The sequence below is a fragment of the Entelurus aequoreus genome, linkage group LG01, assembly GCF_033978785.1.
Source record: "Entelurus aequoreus isolate RoL-2023_Sb linkage group LG01, RoL_Eaeq_v1.1, whole genome shotgun sequence".
NCBI classification, from domain to species: Eukaryota; Metazoa; Chordata; class Actinopteri; order Syngnathiformes; family Syngnathidae; genus Entelurus; species Entelurus aequoreus.
Window position 1 is genome coordinate 86114849 of NC_084731.1, and position 17909 is coordinate 86132757.

At 39.7% G+C, this 17909-nt stretch overlaps 1 protein-coding gene across 1 annotated transcript in view; it reads left to right on the top strand.

Moving 5' to 3' along the window:
• The window catches only part of LOC133649473 (rho GTPase-activating protein 6-like), a 43783-nt gene extending 38670 nt beyond the window's left edge, over positions 1 to 5113 (top strand). Inside the window, exons 14-15 of the mRNA XM_062046097.1 lie at positions 2132 to 3937; positions 3975 to 5113. Of these exons, the coding sequence (XP_061902081.1) occupies positions 2132 to 2670 (539 nt within the window). The 3' untranslated portion in view covers positions 2671 to 3937; positions 3975 to 5113. The remainder of the gene's footprint in view (positions 1 to 2131; positions 3938 to 3974) is intronic.
• Positions 5114 to 17909: the final 12796 nt, after the last annotated feature.

The following is a 17909-nucleotide window of genomic DNA, read 5'->3' on the forward strand; positions in this document are numbered from 1 at the left end:
CATCATCTACAGAACTGGAGCTCATTTCCCTGCATAGACAGTGTAGATAAAAAGGCATATAAAATCATACTTGCCAACCCTCCCGGTTTTACCGGGAGACCCCCGGAATTCAGCGCCTCTCCCGATAACCTCCCGGAAGAAATTTTCTCCCGATAAACTCCCGGAATTCAGCCGGAGCTGGAGGCCACGCCCCCTCCAGCTCAATGCGGACCTGAGTGGGGACAGCGGTGACAGTCTGTTTTCACGTCCGCTTTCCCACAATATAAACAGCGTGCCTGCCCAATCACGTTATAACTGTAGAATGATCGAGGGCGAGTTCTTGGTTTCTTATGTGGGTTTATTGTTAGGCAGTTTCATTAACGTCCTCCCAGCGCGGTAACAACACACAACAAAAGCAGTCACGTTTTCGTCTACCGTAAAGCAGTTTGTCTGCCGTAAACAGCAATGTTGTGACACTCTTAAACAGGACAATACTGCCATCTACTGGATAGCCTCCGGAACACTGAAATTCAAGTATTTATTTTATTCATATGTATAATAAAATAAATAAATATATATATATATATGTATATATATATATATATATATATATATATATATGTATATATATATATATATATATATATATATATATATATATATATATATATATATATACATATATGAAATACTCGAGTTGGTGAATTCTAGCTGTAAATATACTCCTCCCCTCTTAACCACGCCCCCATCCCCCAACAACACCCCCACCCCCCACTCCCCACCTCCCGGAATCGGAAGTCTCAAGGTTGGCCAGTATGTATAAAATATTATCTTCACTTAATTGCATGTTTTTGTCGTCCTAGCCCATGATTACATCAAAACTGATATAGTCAATATTAAGAGCAAAAAATAAATGTGAAATATTTGCAGTTTCCGGACTTTTCTTTTCTTCCATAAACACCACAGCCTGTTTACTCATGCTCTTTTAGCATTTCCTCAAGTTTTTTGAGCAAAACATCAGTTGAAGAGGACGCAAATAGAATACTAGATGCTTACTTCTTTTTTTTTTCTTGTTTTTGAGCACCGGTTCTGCCCTGCTTTCTCTGTCTTTCTACAGGTTTTAACTCAGTCTCTCTCCCCTCAAGGTTGCTCCTGATTTTTGGGATAGCAGTTGGTTTGAGTCTTTTGGAAAAAAAAAAATCCCTCCAAACTACTTGCACAAACCTTTTGCGCAAGTCAATTTGACTGGGGAGGTCCATACTTTCCTCATATTGCCATCATTTGGAAATGTATTCAGGCTGACTACTTCTTGAGGTCGTCTTGCTACAACCTGCAACAATGCATCTGGCAGACATTTTTGCTAATTCCTTATATTTTTTTTGGACAGAAATATAACATTATTCTAGATGACGATGCTACCAAAACACAAACTACACAATACGAAACGGCCTCCATTCTTCTGTAGGTGACGCTGATGGCCCGCCCATGTTTTGGAGCTAAAAGTGGGTGTTCCAAAATGTACTGAAACTTGTTAGAAAACAAGTCTAAAATCTCTATTGTGTCTATTTTGTGGAGACTATTCCCTGTAAACATCCATTTTAAGGTCAAGAACTATGAAATAAGTGCCAAAGTTGTTCGCATTAGAGGGCCCCTTAAAACTAAAAAAGCACTTACAGAGTGCAAATCTCTGCCAGGTCTTATCTCCCAAATCATAAAAAGGTCCTGAATCCAGATGGTTATCCGGAGCAGCCCCAAAATGTAACCACTTTTCCCACTTCTGACTTTTCCTGAATCGAAGACGAAATTCTACTTATGATTTTATAAGCTATCTTCAGTGTAATGAAATAAATAGAGTCAAGCCTGGTTTCAGTCATCCACTGTCTTTGTCTCTGTGGGTGGAGGCTGGCTAGCATCCACACACACACACAAGTTGAAACTCCTAACATAAACGTAGGATAACATTGTAAAATGATCTGGATCAGCCCCAAAATGTCATTACTTTTACTTTATCCTATTTTGTAAATTTTCGGTAAAGTAGATAAAAATCCGACTATAACTTTTTGAGCTGTGTATATTGAAGTTACACTAACTTTGAACTACATTTACGTGACAATATTTGACTTCACTGACATTGCAGATGTTTTGTTACTAGGATCCCATGGCAACGTGTCAGAAGGAAGCTCCCGCAGCTCACAGGATGGACTTGATGGCGACAGCAGACACCCGCCAATGGCACAAACTACGAGAACAGCGCCTTGCGTTGCCGAGTGCAGGCCCCACCCGCCGGTGACACGCATTTGCAGGAGCCCTCATGTGAACGCAAGGCGGCCGCACCAGGAGCTTACTGCCAACCCTGCATCGGCAATGTTGCACGTGAGCCGAACGGAGCTGGTCCAGTACGGTCATGGGGCTAAAGTCAGGGCGAACGCTAACGAGATCGGCTCTGCCCTTCGTTGCCCTCCCCCTTATAACGCTCATCACCGACTGGCCGCATGTCAGAGTTCACCCCAGTTGGCGGCGCCTCAGCAGCACCCTCTGCAATACAGAAAGCCGAGTGCGGAGCAGAAAAACTCGGAGGGGACGATGATGCCGCACAGCCCCGAGTGGCAGGACTGGCAGAGGGACCGCTGGCAAATCTGGCAGCTGCTATCTTCAGACAACGCGGACACATTGCCCGAAACGCTGGTGTGACATCATCAAGTCCTGCTTCGTGCCAGATTCGATCCACGCGTGACAATCATATTTCCTTCCCGTCCATATCTGGATCTACCAGCATGTTCACGCCATGGCATTGTTGTTTACATGTTCAGCTGCTGCCTTCTATGAACATCCATGAGCCACCACTCACTTTTCTATGTTCGGATATTGTTTCTGCCCCACATGCCGGTTTAGGAAAAATACCCACCGGAAAATACCTCAAAAATCCCCACAACTTTACAGAACATTCTAATTCCGTTCTGCCTTCGGGGCGAACAATAGGAAATATGCCTGTCAAGTTAGTAAAAAGGCAACTGAGGACTACAGTAAGTCCTTGGCTTTAGTCGCTGCTAAATGCAGACTTTTGGTACGCACCACTAAAGGAGTGCAGCTCTTCAAACTGATCAAATATTTTATCAGCCAGATCTACCTAAAGTCTGTCATCCTTCAAGCTTTTAATGTAAATGTTAGTCTTTGTAAGACTCAGTGTTGAATGTAATCGTAATATAAAAGCACTCAGCTGTAAGTATGACACCCGCTGCACTATAAGACGTGCCAAATATGTGTTGTTGTTTTTTAAACTTCAGGATCGTCTTTGGTTTCATGTGGTGCATGTTGAGAGAAAGGGTCACATTTAGGCCAAGAATGTTTGCATAGCATTTCAGAAAGTATCCATTTTCAGCTCCTGGCGTACGTTAGTAAAAAATACACTCGGTGATAAAAGAAAAACAATGGTTATATTGTTTAATACTGACATTTTAAAAAGTATTTGTTAAAACCAGGCAGACCCTAATTTGAAAACTTTGTGTTTCACCTAATATTCTTTCTGTAAGAAATTAGCAATTATATCCACAGCTAAAATATATGCAGCGTCTTTCCTCCATAACCCTTTACAAATACTGTATATCAAAAATGATATGAAATTGTACTATAGGATGGTAAACTCTTATTTATTCGGTTTAATAGTTAATTGTTTTTCAACCACTGTAGTGTGCCGTGACATATTGTCTGGTGTGCCGTGGGAAATTATGCAAATTCACCTAATTGGTCTGGACCGCTTTTCATCAGTAATGATGGCAACATCAGGTCTTCTAAGCATTGTAAATTTGTTTTTTTTCGCAAACCAATGATTATAATCCGTAAATATTGTGCCGTTGTTGAGTGCCTGTGCTGTCTAGAGATCGGCAGAGTAACCATGTTATTAGTAATTAGTGATGCATGGATGGTTATAGTTTAAATTCATATCGAACAATTGAGTCAGGTATTTGATGAGAACGACTTTATATTGTCAATTCTAGCTACTGAGTTTCATTTTTAACATTGTCTGCTGGTGGTGTGCCTTGGGATTTTTTCAATGAAAAAATATACCTTGGCTCAAAAAAGGTTGAAAAACACGATAATACTTAACTGACAAGGTTTAATTAAAAAGGTGTTTCAGCATGAAATGAAACATATGACTTAAACAGCACTTCTATTTGAAAACCAAAACAGCCAACCCTTCTCCAAAGATTTAGTCAGGTGGATATTTGCTGGCAAATATTAACACATTTTTAAATGATGGCGTATTTTTTATTTTTTTGAAGGACTAATGTACAAGAAAGACAACCAAGCATTGTGGTTAGGATCTGGCGCCACCCACTGCCAGATTATTTTGCTGCTGCCTTCTTTTAAAAAAAACAAACAGGTACCACTCCCGAGATGTACATGTAAGTGAGAATAACTGTAATATTTGTCCCTTACCAGTCCAGAAGGCTGTTAATTGACGGCGGGTTACAGTTGAGTTGTTAGGATAAATGTATTTGTTGCATTCCTTGTTAAAAACGCCACCAAAGCAAGACGGGCTTGACTCCTTCTTGTTCAAGCTCAACAACAACTCGTTCTCCTAGCGCTCTCTTTTAACTACAGTCCGTCCCCTATTAGGGTATAGGGAAACATGAGCACATACGGAACTCAAATGTAGGGAATAATGTGTAGGACTATAAACAAAATACTAAACATAACAAACGTGCCACTTCAAAACAATATTCAAACAATAATCACTGAATAACACTTAAATAAGAATACCAGGACACATTAAAGGCTTCAGGAGGAAATAAGCGTGCTGTAGCTTTTAGTTATATCTCCGCACAAACCAATCAAGGTTTATATTTTGTGAAATGTTCCGCAAATGTGCTTTGCTTCTCTCAGTATTATGATATACAGAATGTATGTTTTTGTTGAAAATTTAAAAAAAAAAAAGAAAAGAAAATGTATATAGATGTGTGTATACAATTGGTCAGAGTGTTTTCTCACCAGCTTTAAATCCTATCGTGCCAATTCTTTTTTTATTTTTTACATCAGTGGGTGGTCCAATTTGTCATGCAATGTTTTGCTATTTGCTTTTTTTTGTATCATGTCATCCGTATGCTACAGTGGAATAAATATGATTTATAGTGTACACTGTTGTTGAGCTATCTGTTTTTCGTTTGGGAAGTGTAACAGGCCCGTAAACAGATTATGTGTGTGTAGTTCTGTCGCGACCAAAGAAATGATGAAGCAGATCGCAGCATCAGTTGTCTTCTCTCACTGCAGTCTGACTTAATTTATTGTCAAAAGAAATGTTTCTTGCTTTGTTTGTTTTACATTCACTCATTTTGACATTCTAAATCAGGTCATAGCCCACATAAATCAAATCACCTACTCAACATTCACCTTTAAGTCCATACATCTGATATCCATATGCAATAATATTAGCCAAAATGACTACTTTAATGTTCAACCTTAACGCTAGAAGTAAATACAGTGTTGGCGTTAACGCAGTTTTTGTGTCTTTTTACGCATTGAAATCAGAAAGGACGCGCAATTCCAGAAGCCCGGGCGTCCCCCGGATGCGGATTATTATCATTTTTTTACTGCCCGGTTTGCTTGTTTTTTTTAAATTTGATCGATTATCGCTTTCCGCCGGTGTTTTGTTTATATTTGCCGGATCAAATATCCGTCCACGTTTATTGCGTTTTTATTGGTCGTAAATTTTGATCTGAAAGTTTTATCAATCACAAATATGTACTATGACAACTTTACCGCGAGGGGCTGTCAAAAGAAAGTCTTCATGGTAAACACTAAGGTGAAATGTAATTTAGAAAAAGATGCAATGTTGACTAATAATACAAAGCTGTTTTTTTCTTTAAAACTGTCATTGCTCAAAACATAATATTGAATCAAAATAAAAAAATGTTTTAATGAATTATTGACCCAGGCTCCGATTACTTCACATCAAATATTCCACTTTGAAAAATATTTATAGTGGAAGATTTTGCATATTTTGTGTGTTTGCCATTAATAAGAACAGTTTTCTTTGACAAAAAGGGCAGAAAACAAACAAACAAACAAACGTAGAATTGACAGATAGATCTGACGTTGATGTAGACTGTAGAGATTTAAGCGTTAAATAAATAATGCATGTATACCCTGGCACACCATTATCATCATTTCATGACCGAAGCAAAAAACCTTTTACACTGAAATAAATACACCTACAACTTATTAAATACAAATATAGAAAAAATACCGGCAGCGGTAAAGTTTAGATTCATGAAGGAATGAAGAAACTGAATAAACTTACAGATGCATAAAAATGTGTTTTCTTTTGTATTTTTTTTTTTTTAATGAATTATGTAATGTTTATGACAACCTTTTTCCAAAACACAATATAGAATGTGAGATATAACAGGATAATGCATACATTTATCATCTGTTTTCAAAACGGTTACAAAAAAGTGGGACCCCAAAAATGTACTGTGGGACCCCATTTTTATGACTTGATGGGGTCCCTTGGACCCCATTTTGAAAATTCCTAGCACCGACACTGAAATATACTTTTATCTTAACTAGAGATGTCCAATAATATCGGCCGGCCGATATTATCGACCGATAAATGCTTTAAAATGTAATATCGGAAATTATCGGTATCGGTTTCTAAAAGTAAAATTAATTACTTTTTAAAACGCAGCTGTACGGAGCGGTACATATCCGGTAAAACACGGACGTAGGGAGGAGTAGAGCAGTTGCGTCTTCCAGTCAGCAGCCCCTCCCCTCTCCTCTCTCACACACAACACAGGAGTTGACGACTGCAGCATGAGAGGTTTACTGGCGACGCTTGATGGCCTCATCAAACCGCCGCGAGCGTAGCATAACAACAACAAGAGCGTGTTGTTGCCGGTGCTGTAGCCGTGGCTAACAAGCGAGATCGCTCGGTGACTGACTAACGACACCATGTCTATGGTTTGGGATTATTTGAAAGTGTGTCTGACAGATAAAAAACTGGCAATTTGCAATGACTGCAAAAAGTTGGTTATGCGAGGAGGAACCAAGACGTCTTCCTTTAATACAAGCAATTTGATCTCCCACCTCTTCAAGAATCATAAAGAGATACAAGATGCATACAAGCGGAAGATGGATGAAAAGCAAACACAGAAAGCAGCTTGCAGTGAACAGAGGTGCCCTGTCTCAACGCAGCATTACAGAAGCTCTGGCTGACTGGTAGGCCGCTTCAAGCACTCACCACCAGCTTGCAGCACATTTGTGTTACTCATACAAATACGTTAGAGCAGTGTTCCTTAACATTTTTGTAACTGCGGACCGGTCAACGCTTGAAAATGTGTCCAACGGACCAGGGGCGGGGGGGAATTTAAAAAAAAAAAAAAATATATATATATATATATATTTTTTTGTCATTAAAAAATACAATCATGTGTGCTTACGGACTGTATCCCTGCAGACTGTATTGATCTATATTGATATATAATGTAGGAACCAGAAATATTAATAACAGAAAGAAACAACCCTTTTGTGCGAATGAGTGTGAATGAGTGTAAATGGGGGAGGGAGGTTTTTTGGGTTGGTGCACTAATGGTAAATGTATCTTGTGTTTTTTATGTTGATTTAATACAATAAAAACAATTTAAAAATATTTATTTATTGTGCGATCCGGTACCAATCGATCTACGGACCGGTACCGGGCCGTGGCCCGGTGGTTGGGGACCACTGCGTTAGAGCAGGGCAGATTGAGCCCAGTTTATAATTTCCTGTTATACAGTATGCCAGGCAGTCTACTAAAGGAGGACTATGTTATTGTTTACTTTATTACTCTAGTATACTCTGGACTGAAGCTGTGTGCCTTCATTGTTTTTGTAGCTGTTGTTTTGAGGCATGTTTAAAAAAAAAAAAAAAAAAAAAATGCACTTTGTGAAAGTCAAAGTATAGTATTTCCCATAGTTGTAGTGGGTATTAGGTTTATCTCAGGGAGAGCATGTCCCAAATTCCAAGCTGCTGTTTTGAGGCATGTTAAAAAAAAGAGTGCATTTTGTGACTTCAATAATAAATATGGCAGTGCCATGTTGGCACTTTTTTCCATAACTTGAGTTGAAGTTGTTCTTTTATTTTGGAAAACCTTGTTACTTTGTTTAATGCATCCAGTGGGGCATCACAACAAAATTAGGCATAATAATGTGTTAATTCCACAACTGTATATATCAGTATCGGTTGATATCGGAATCGGTAATTAAGAGTTGGACAATATCAAAATATCGGATATCGGCAAAAATGCCGTTATCGGACATCTCTAATCTTAACAGTTACATTTGTGTTTGTCATTTTAGCTAAACTGTTAATGAAGTACATGGTCATTCAATGCAATTGAATAGGAAATCCCAACATGTCAGTGAGCGAGTACTTAAAAATATAAAGATATCATTGAAAACATTTTGACACATAACATACTTTTATCATGTACAGGGAGCCATAAGTAAATGAAGTTTGAGCCTCTTAGACTAATCACACTACTTTCACTGAGCTTAACCGACAACGTAGCAATTAAGCTAGATCGTGTAGCAGTAGGGATTGTGTCACGTTTAGGGACCTCAAAAGTACACAAATTGAATGTCCTGCTCATCAAACTCTCCACCAATAGCTGCTTGCACTTTATAATGAACACATTAAATCAATGATGTTTAGTTTTGATACGTGACTAACCTGTAAGGAACAAAGAAATGACGAGGCAGATATCAGCACCTGTTGTCTTCCCTCGCTGCAGTCTGACTGACAGCAACCTCATTGAAGACCATTTACCTTTTTTACTAACTCACTGAGGTGGCATTGCCCCCTGGTGGCGAAATGGAGACACAACTCCCCACACGAATGTTCATTAAAATGACATATAGAGGCTTTGCAACTGACGTCATCAGCCACGTGACATTAGCTTGGCGGCCATCTTGCCGGTCACCAGTTCACTGCCGGTGTTGTGCCTGAAAACGCACCCCTGCCATAGCATGCACCCCCTGACGCGGGAGCGCGCTTACGTCACTCGTCTCGAAAAGTATATCTACACTCGGCTGTAATCACCGTAGTGGCTGAAATCGCCTCTTTTAAATCGCCTCTTTCAGCATAAAAAAAAGTACATAAAGTGAAATAATCCAAGTTTTCTTTACTTTTGGATGGATTAAAAATTGTGAGCCTTTAATGATTTCGCCGTCATTCAAGTGGCTGAAATCGCCTCTTTCAGCATAAAAAAAATACATAAAGTGAAATAATCCACGTATTCTTTACTTGTGGATGGATTAAAAATTGTGAGCCTTTAATGATTTCGCCGTCATTAGATCAGATAAGGCGATAACAATAACCAATTAATATTGGAATATTTGCTGTCCCGAAAATGTAGTATTAATTGTCTACCTTGAAGAAGTGGAGTTAGGGTGGGGGTGCATTTTCAGGCAGGACGTTCAGGCCTGCTGCCTGAGAATGCACCCCCACCCTAACTCCACTTCTGGTGGTCCAATTTTCACATGGTTTTCACTGTACATTGAGGGGGCTATGATGAGTCACCAGGGTGAGTGCCAAAAAATTGTGAGCCTTTAATGATTTCGCCGTCATTAGATCAGATAAGGCGAAAACAATAACCAATTAATATTGGAATATTTGCTGTCCCGAAAATGTAGTATTAATTGTCTACCTTGACAGCTTACTGTAAAGAATATATACACCAAAGTAAACCTCACTATGTACTTTTTTAGAGACATCAAGGAGAACGAATGTTTGCTGCTTCATTCGACGTGTTGTCGTGATCCAATACTCGTATTTTAAAAAATATGACATTTTCTTTAACTTTAAGAAGCTCATGGGTGGATGGATGAATAAATAAATGAATGATTGATTTGGTTTTAAGAAGTTTCAAATTGAACATTCACAAATAACGTTAAGTACCCGAAGTACCAGAGGTGGAGTTATGATGGGGGTGCATTTTCCACAGCTGCTGTAAAATGCACCCCCTATCTATCTCTGGTTAGGAAGGTCATAGAGACTTGGCACTCACCCTGGTGACTCATCATAGTCCCCTCAGTGCACAGTGAAAACCATGTGAAAATTGGACCACCAGAAGTGGAGTTAGGGTGGGGGTGCATTTTCAGGCAGGACGTTCAGGCCTGCTGCCTGAAAATGCACCCCCTATCTATCTCTGGCTAGGAAGGTCATAGAGACTTGGCACTCACCCTGGTGACTCATCATAGCCCCCTCAATGTACAGTGAAAACCATGTGAAAATTGGACCACCAGAAGCGGAGTTAGGGTGGGGGTGCATTTTCAGGCAGCAGGCCTGAACGTCCTGCCTGAAAATGCACCCCCACCCTAACTCCACTTCTTCAAGGTAGACAATTAATACTACATTTTCGGGACAGCAAATATTCCAATATTAATTGGTTATTGTTTTCGCCTTATCTGATCTAATGACGGCGAAATCATTAAAGGCTCACAATTTTTAATCCATCCACAAGTAAAGAATACGTGGATTAGTTCACTTTATGTACTCTTTTATGCCGAAAGAGGCGATTTCAGCCACTTGAATGACGGCGAAATCATTAAAGGCTCACAATTTTTAATCCATCCAAAAGTAAAGAAAACTTGGATTATTTCACTTTATGTACTTTTTTTTATGCCGAAAGAGGCGATTTAAAAGAGGCGATTTCAGCCACTTCGGTGATTACAGCCGAGTTTAGATATACTTTTCGAGACGAGTGACGTAAGCGAGTGACGTAAGCGCGCTCCCGCGTCAGGGGGTGCATTCAATGGCAGGGGTGCGTTTTCAGGCACAACACCTGTCAACGACTCACACACGCTTTCTTGTTTGATCTGCTGCTATTTGAGCTTGGAAATGCCAGAAACCTGCTGTGCTGTTGGATGTAGCAATAGATGAGGCGATAAACCAAATCTTAGCTTCGGATCGCGGCGATTTGTCGTGAACGATGGAAACCTACGATGTACACAAGGATATGCAATGAACACTTCATATCAGGTATGTAAACAAACTATTCACCCCTGATTTGTTTCACAAAATGTGAAATAATACAATATGGGATGATACAAATATGATTGTTGAAAATGCTGGGTGCATTTTTAGAAAGGCAGCAAGAGCAGCAAGGCAGGGAAAGGAATGATTTCTTCAGTTCACCCCCCCCCCCCCCCCCCCCCCTAGGTACCGTTTTTATTTTTTCATGATGCCTCATCTGATTGGCTTGAAAACTTTATCAATGTAAATGTTGAGCTTCATATTGGAATTGAACAATTAATTATCATGAGTGAATGCATTAGGACATTTCAAAAAAAATTATGATGGTCCTTGTGAAACAATTTTTTTCTAATGAAGCATCTTTGAACAAGAGGCTTTTTGTTACTTCATTTGGCACAAGGTAAAATCTACATTGGTAAAGTTTTCAAGCCATTGGCAAAAGGTTAACATTTTTATTGGAAAAGTTTTCAAGCCAATCAGATGAGGCATCATGAAAAAAATAAGAAAAAAATAAAAACGGTAGCAACTTAAACAGGTATCTGAATGATTTCACTCTATTCAGTTTTTTTAATATGTCAAGTTATGAAATCCCCATTAACAACGTGCTTAATTATTTATGGCAGTCATTATGAATAATGTGATTGTTTAATTGTTTCAGGTGCAAAAAGCGAAGATCTACTATCCCCAGACTATGTGCCAAGTATATTTGAGCATACCCAGTCACCTCACAAACGAAAACTCAAATGTTCAATGAAGATCTTTGAGAGAAGACAAAATCTCAAGCAGCGTAAGAGAGACCGCGAGAGGGCATTGGCAGCAGCAGCAGCACTTGTCAATATTTCCCAGTCTGTCCCTTGTGAAAATGATCAACTACCCGCTGGTGAAGATGTGGTGCACGCTGAGATTCGAAAAGAAGGCAGCTTAATCCACTAGATGTTGAGGGCACCAGAGAATTAGCTGCTGTCCGTATCCATGTAGAGAGAGTTTTTGGACTCGCAAGACAAAAGTATACCATGATGGAAAATATCATACCCATCTCTTTATTGTCATCTGATGGCAGTGGTTTCACAACATTAGATACAATTGTACAAGTGTCATGCGCACTTACAAATGTATCCGACCCAATTGTACCATTTCAGTAATGATGTTGCATCCATATTTTTTCTGTAATAAATACCAGGAAAGAATCTTACAGAAGCAACTTTTTCTGTTTTACTTCCAACTTCTTACAGTTAGGGCAAAACCATCGTTGTGGGACTTGTTTTATGCCAAGACATTTCATGTGGAATGCTTTGATGCTGCAGTTCTCGGATGAATGTGAACATGTTTCACCCAATCCAGCCATGCAGGTACAGTGGCAGCACAGAGTCTGACCATCTTTCGCTATTGCTACCCAAGGTCTGAGGGGAGGATCATTCATCCGTTGAGAGTGTTTTACCTGAAACAGATAATATGACATACCTTATAATATTATCAGTCCCTAATTTGGATATAATATACAAGGCTAGACCTCTTACTGTCCATTTATGCATATTTTACCTGGCATTTGGTAACATTTCTAATTAATTATTCATTAAATTAGCCTGGAAATTTAAACCTGGTTCATTTTGAGCAAGAAACCAAAATTAATTATCAAGCATGAATTCTAAAAATTATTTTTGTAGAAACTGTTTCATAAGCTCTATACTGAATAGTTGGAAATTATGTAATGTTGTTTTATTGTAGGAATTAATTTCTCAGATTTCAATATGAAGCTCCTGGAAACAGTTTTTTACAAAGCAATTTTTGATAGAATTTTTTTATAATATTGTTTGGTCACATCCTTAAACTGAATACGATAAATTTTCAGGCTAATCTTTTATTACAAAAAGCCTCCTGTTCAAAAATGCTTAATTAAAAAAACTGTTTCACAAAGTCTATAGTAGTTTTTTGAAATTATGTAATGCATAGAGAAAAATTGGAAAATTTCAATATGAAGTTTGTGAAACAGTTTTTTAATTAAAAGCATTTTTGAACAGGACACCTTTTGTAATTAAAAAAAAAGCTTAACTATGTGAGTTTTCATGAGAATCACTTCAGTAGTTTTTTCACAATCACACTGTTACTGCCACGCAGATTTGTAAACAGACAGTAGGCTCTTCTGTGTGTGCTTTTTCCTTACCTTGGTCATGAGAAGAAATCGATTCTTGTTTGGAATCTGCCATATCAGCCCATCATGCACAAAACCTGCTGTAAAATACGTGTAGGCATCCAGACTCTTGTATGCTTTAAGGTCCTTTCCAGTGTACGGAGATGGTGAATCGACAAGGTAATTATAAATGTCTGGATATGAAAGTTCAGGCAGGTCGGCTGTTGCAAAATGCTCAGGTGATTTTAGCATGCTTCTCGGTAAAAGGTACGGATCCTTTGTGCCAACAAGGTTCAACTTCTCTCAGTAACGTTTCTTGGACTCTTCATCCAAATGCACAACTTCATTGGATAGCAAATCAGCCATAATTCGGATGAAATCGGTGAAAATGTAGCGCAGAAATCAAACTGAATCTGTACGAACACGTAGGAACGAGCTGACCGGTTGATGGCGGCGTAACACAAAGTCACGTGATAAAACCACGTGACTGCAAATCCTCTATTGGCTCTTGCATACAAATATACACGTGATAATAATAGACACTGGAGTTGTCCCGATACCAATATTTTGGTACCGGTACCAACATTATTTCGATACTTTTCTAAATAAAGGGGACCACAAAAAATGGCAAACATTCTTAGAGTACATTAAAGATATCTTTCTTATTGCAAGTTTGTCCTTAAATAAAATAGTGAACATACAAGACAACTTGTCTTTTAGTAGTAAAGTAAACAAACAAAGGCTCCTAATTTAGCTGCTGACATATGCAGTAACATATTGTGTCATTTTTTATTCTATTATTTTGTCAACATTATTAAGGACAAGTGGAAGAAAATGAATTATTAATCTACTTTTTCAGTTACTGTAAATATCTGCTTACTTTCTCTTTTAACATGTTCTATCTACAAGTATGTTAAAATGTAATAATCATTCATTCTTCTGTTGTTTGGATACTTTACATTAGTTTTGGATGATACCACAAATTTGGGTATCAATCCGATACCAAGTAGTTACAGGATCATGCATTGGTCATATTCAAAGTCCTCATGTGTCCAGGGACATATTTCCTGAGTTTATAAACATAATATGATTTTTTTTTTTTTTTTTAAACGAAAGAAGATGTTGTGATGCCCAACAATATTGACGTAATCATAGTAGTATCAAGTAGATACGCTGTTGTACTTAGTATCATTACAGTGGATGTCAGGTGTAGACATACTTGCCAACCCTCCTGATTTTCCCGGGAGACTCCCGAATTTCAGTGCCCCTCCCGAAAATCTCCCGGGGCAACCATTCTCCCGAATTTCTCCCGATTTCTACCTGACAACAATATTGGGGGCGTGCCTTAAAGGCACTACCTTTAGCGTCCTCTACAACCTGTAGTCACGTCTGCCTTTCCTCCATAAAAACAGCGTGCCGGCACAGTCACATAATATATGCGGCTTCTACACACACATAAATGAATGCAAGTCATACCTGATCAACAGCCATACAGGTCACACTGAGGGTGACCGTATAAACAACTTTAACACTGTTACAAATATGCGCCACACTGTGAACCCACACCAAACAAGAATGACAAACACATTTCGGGAGAACATCCACACCGTAACACAACATAAACACAACAGAACTAATACCCAGAACCCTTTGCAGCACTAACTCTTCTGGGACGCTACAATATACACCCCCGCTACCACCAAACCCCAACCTCCCAACACCGCCCAATGAGGCAAGATCACCCGTACTGTGCTGAAGGTGGTGTTGGAAGCAGATCAGAATCATAACACGATGCTTCAAAGCCAGTCTGGGGTAGACACTGTTTCGGCTGTGACCAGCCTGGTCACTGGAGTCGTGACTGTCCGAACATTTCCGAACAGGAAAGGTTCCGTCGTGCCAACAAACGAACACGAAGGCGTGTAAGAGGACGCCCACATCAGGAGCCGCAGCAGGAAGTACCGACAGGACCCCTGCTGGACATGAATGTCAACGGACAATTTTATCAGCCACCCATTCGATTCTGAATGCAGAGGTACCAAAAAAAACTGTGCTTCCTCTTTAAAGGTCGAAGGCTTCGCTGGGGTCACAAGAAGGTTACCTGTCACCAAACCACTTCCGGTTCAGATTGCTGGACCTCCTTTACAGACTGTACCCTGACATTCAAATCGCAAAGAAGGAACATTCCTGGTGTTACCTGACGGCTGAACCACCCAGCTGCGACACCACTACCAAGACTCCTCCATGAGCCCATACCACAGCCTGAAACAACAGGAATGGCTGACATCCAACTGCTCTAACGGTGAAAACCCTGACTGACTGAGATGCTTCCGTGTGTTCTGCCACCCGACTCGCCATATGTTATGATTATTTATATATGTTGGAACTCAAGGTGTGGCTGCTCATGTTGACCTATCTTTGCAACAGCTAGCATGGTATAAGATGGACACAATAGTGTCCCACATTGTTCCCTTGCTCTCTGTCTCGCCTACAAAACCAAAGAACTTAGGTCCAATGATAAGACACGGCGTAGCTGCCAAACATTACACCGACACCCAAATACCACATTTTCAATTGTTTAGGTTTAGCCCATGGTTATGTTAAACACATAACTATGGGCTGAACTTTAGACACCTGTAGGCTACGAGGAGCTAGCAGCTACACAACAGCTGAGCTAAAACGACACATTACACATTTAAGCATATCAAATAATTATAGTTGCTCATTACATACACATAGTCGTCAAGACAGAAGTCTGATAGAAAGTATTCAGTAACAAACGTGTCTGCATCATTCAACTTTCTACAACATGAGCTTGACTTAATGAATTATTGGGGCCACCAGGTGTGGTAAAATTTCAAAATACTATTGCTAAAGCATCCGCCATAAGGGTAGTATTTTTCTAGTATTGGTGACAATATAAATATAAGCATATTTTGTTACTTTCACCATATTGAATAAGTTACATAAAAGTTAGGGTTCAGATGAGTTTGAGTTAATTGTGATATTGCTAAGGGGTCCCCTACCCTAACACCACCCCCCAGTGGACCATAGAGGCTGAAGAGACAATCATTGACCTCAAACATGACCTGTCCTCCGCTACTTGACTATTAGCTGACCTTTTTCTTAGATGTTTCTGAAAGTGATAGTATGACTAACACAGTCCTTTTTTTCAGAAACAGAAGGGGGTGAGTGAGGGTGGATACAGACTCCTTGGAACAAAATCGACAATCATCCGACTCTGACACATTCCATAGTTTTAACGTTTTTACCGTGGGTAAGAACTTATAACTAATTTTAATTTGAAAATAACGATTTTACACATCGATAGTAGTTTAGTAGATCAAATTTAGAATATGGAGGAGGGGAGGGTGAACCATGTATAGTCTTTGATTTCACTGATATGATCAATACGGTACAAGGGAAAGGTACGTACTGACTTGTGTTGACAATCACAGTGGTTGGCCGGAATCAACAACAACCTCAAAAGAGGATGCAATATCAGTAATTAAATGACTTGTGAATGACCTAGTACCCCGACATGGTTTCCCCAAAAAGATTAGGTCAGACAACGGCAACAATTTTAAAAAAATACTCACTTAGCCTTGGTCGAAAAGGCTTTCGGACTAGAACACAGGTTTGGGGTACCATCCTGAGTCCCAAGGTAAGGTTGAAAGGATGGACCAGAACATTAAAAAATAATTGGCTAAAATCTGTGCACAGACCAAATTTAATTGGATTGACATGTTGCAATTAGCGTTAATGATCATTCGAAGGTCCGTGAATAAAATTGTTTTACCGCCCTTTGAGTTTTTCACCCTATGAGCTGCATACAGGTCAGCCATTCACAGGACCAGCAGCCCCCCATGGAAGGAGGACTCAGCGTAAAACCAAAATGGTATTTTACACAAAAAATTGCAGAATTTGTGTGCCAGTTCTTCTGTACAGATTCCCTTCCGCCCGCTGAGAGGGTCAAGATCAAGGTCATCAAACGCAAGTGGACGGAGCCCAGGTGGACTGGTCCCTTCTAGGTCGTAGAACGGACGTCCCACGCCCTTCGACTGGCTGGTGGAGGGGACACCTGGTACCACCTCTCCCTCTGCACTACAGCTGAAGAACCTGACAGATTACCAGCGGATGTCATTGCTGACATCGCCACATCATCTGCCCCACAGCCCAGGAGACGAGAGAGATTTTCTACCTACATTACTCTTTTCAACTTCTATATTGTATATCCTTGTGTGAGACCAATCCAGTATGCTAAATGTTTCTTAGTTTTTCTTGCTTGTTTTCAGCATAACTGTATGTGTCGTTACATTAAGTGAAAAGTTTGATGTTTATCCCCGTTTTGTTACCTAAATTACTCTGATATTGATAGACGAAAGGCAGGATGTTATACCCGGTAGTGTTCCCTGACGGACTGGTGTTTGGGCGTGTTCTACTGTCTTTGTGTCTCAGTTCATCCTTCCTGACGACAGTGACTGACAAGTGTCTAAGAACATACAGCGGACTTTAAATAGACTGGGTCAAAGGGGTTAGCAAGACTTATTTTTGACCTGTGCAGTGTGATTAATTACGGGGGACACAATAGCTATTACCGTGGTAATAACCTCTATATTTGTTACGACTCAACCCTGAACCATTGGTGTCGGATGCAGACAACATACTCTGGTAAGTTGTGCCCATCGTCCCTTTTATGTTGTTTTGGGGCTTGACCTGACTGATACAGACGCTAAAGGAATTATTAAAATTAATGTCCTTGAGAGGGCGTTAACTACCTCTACACCCTCTGTAG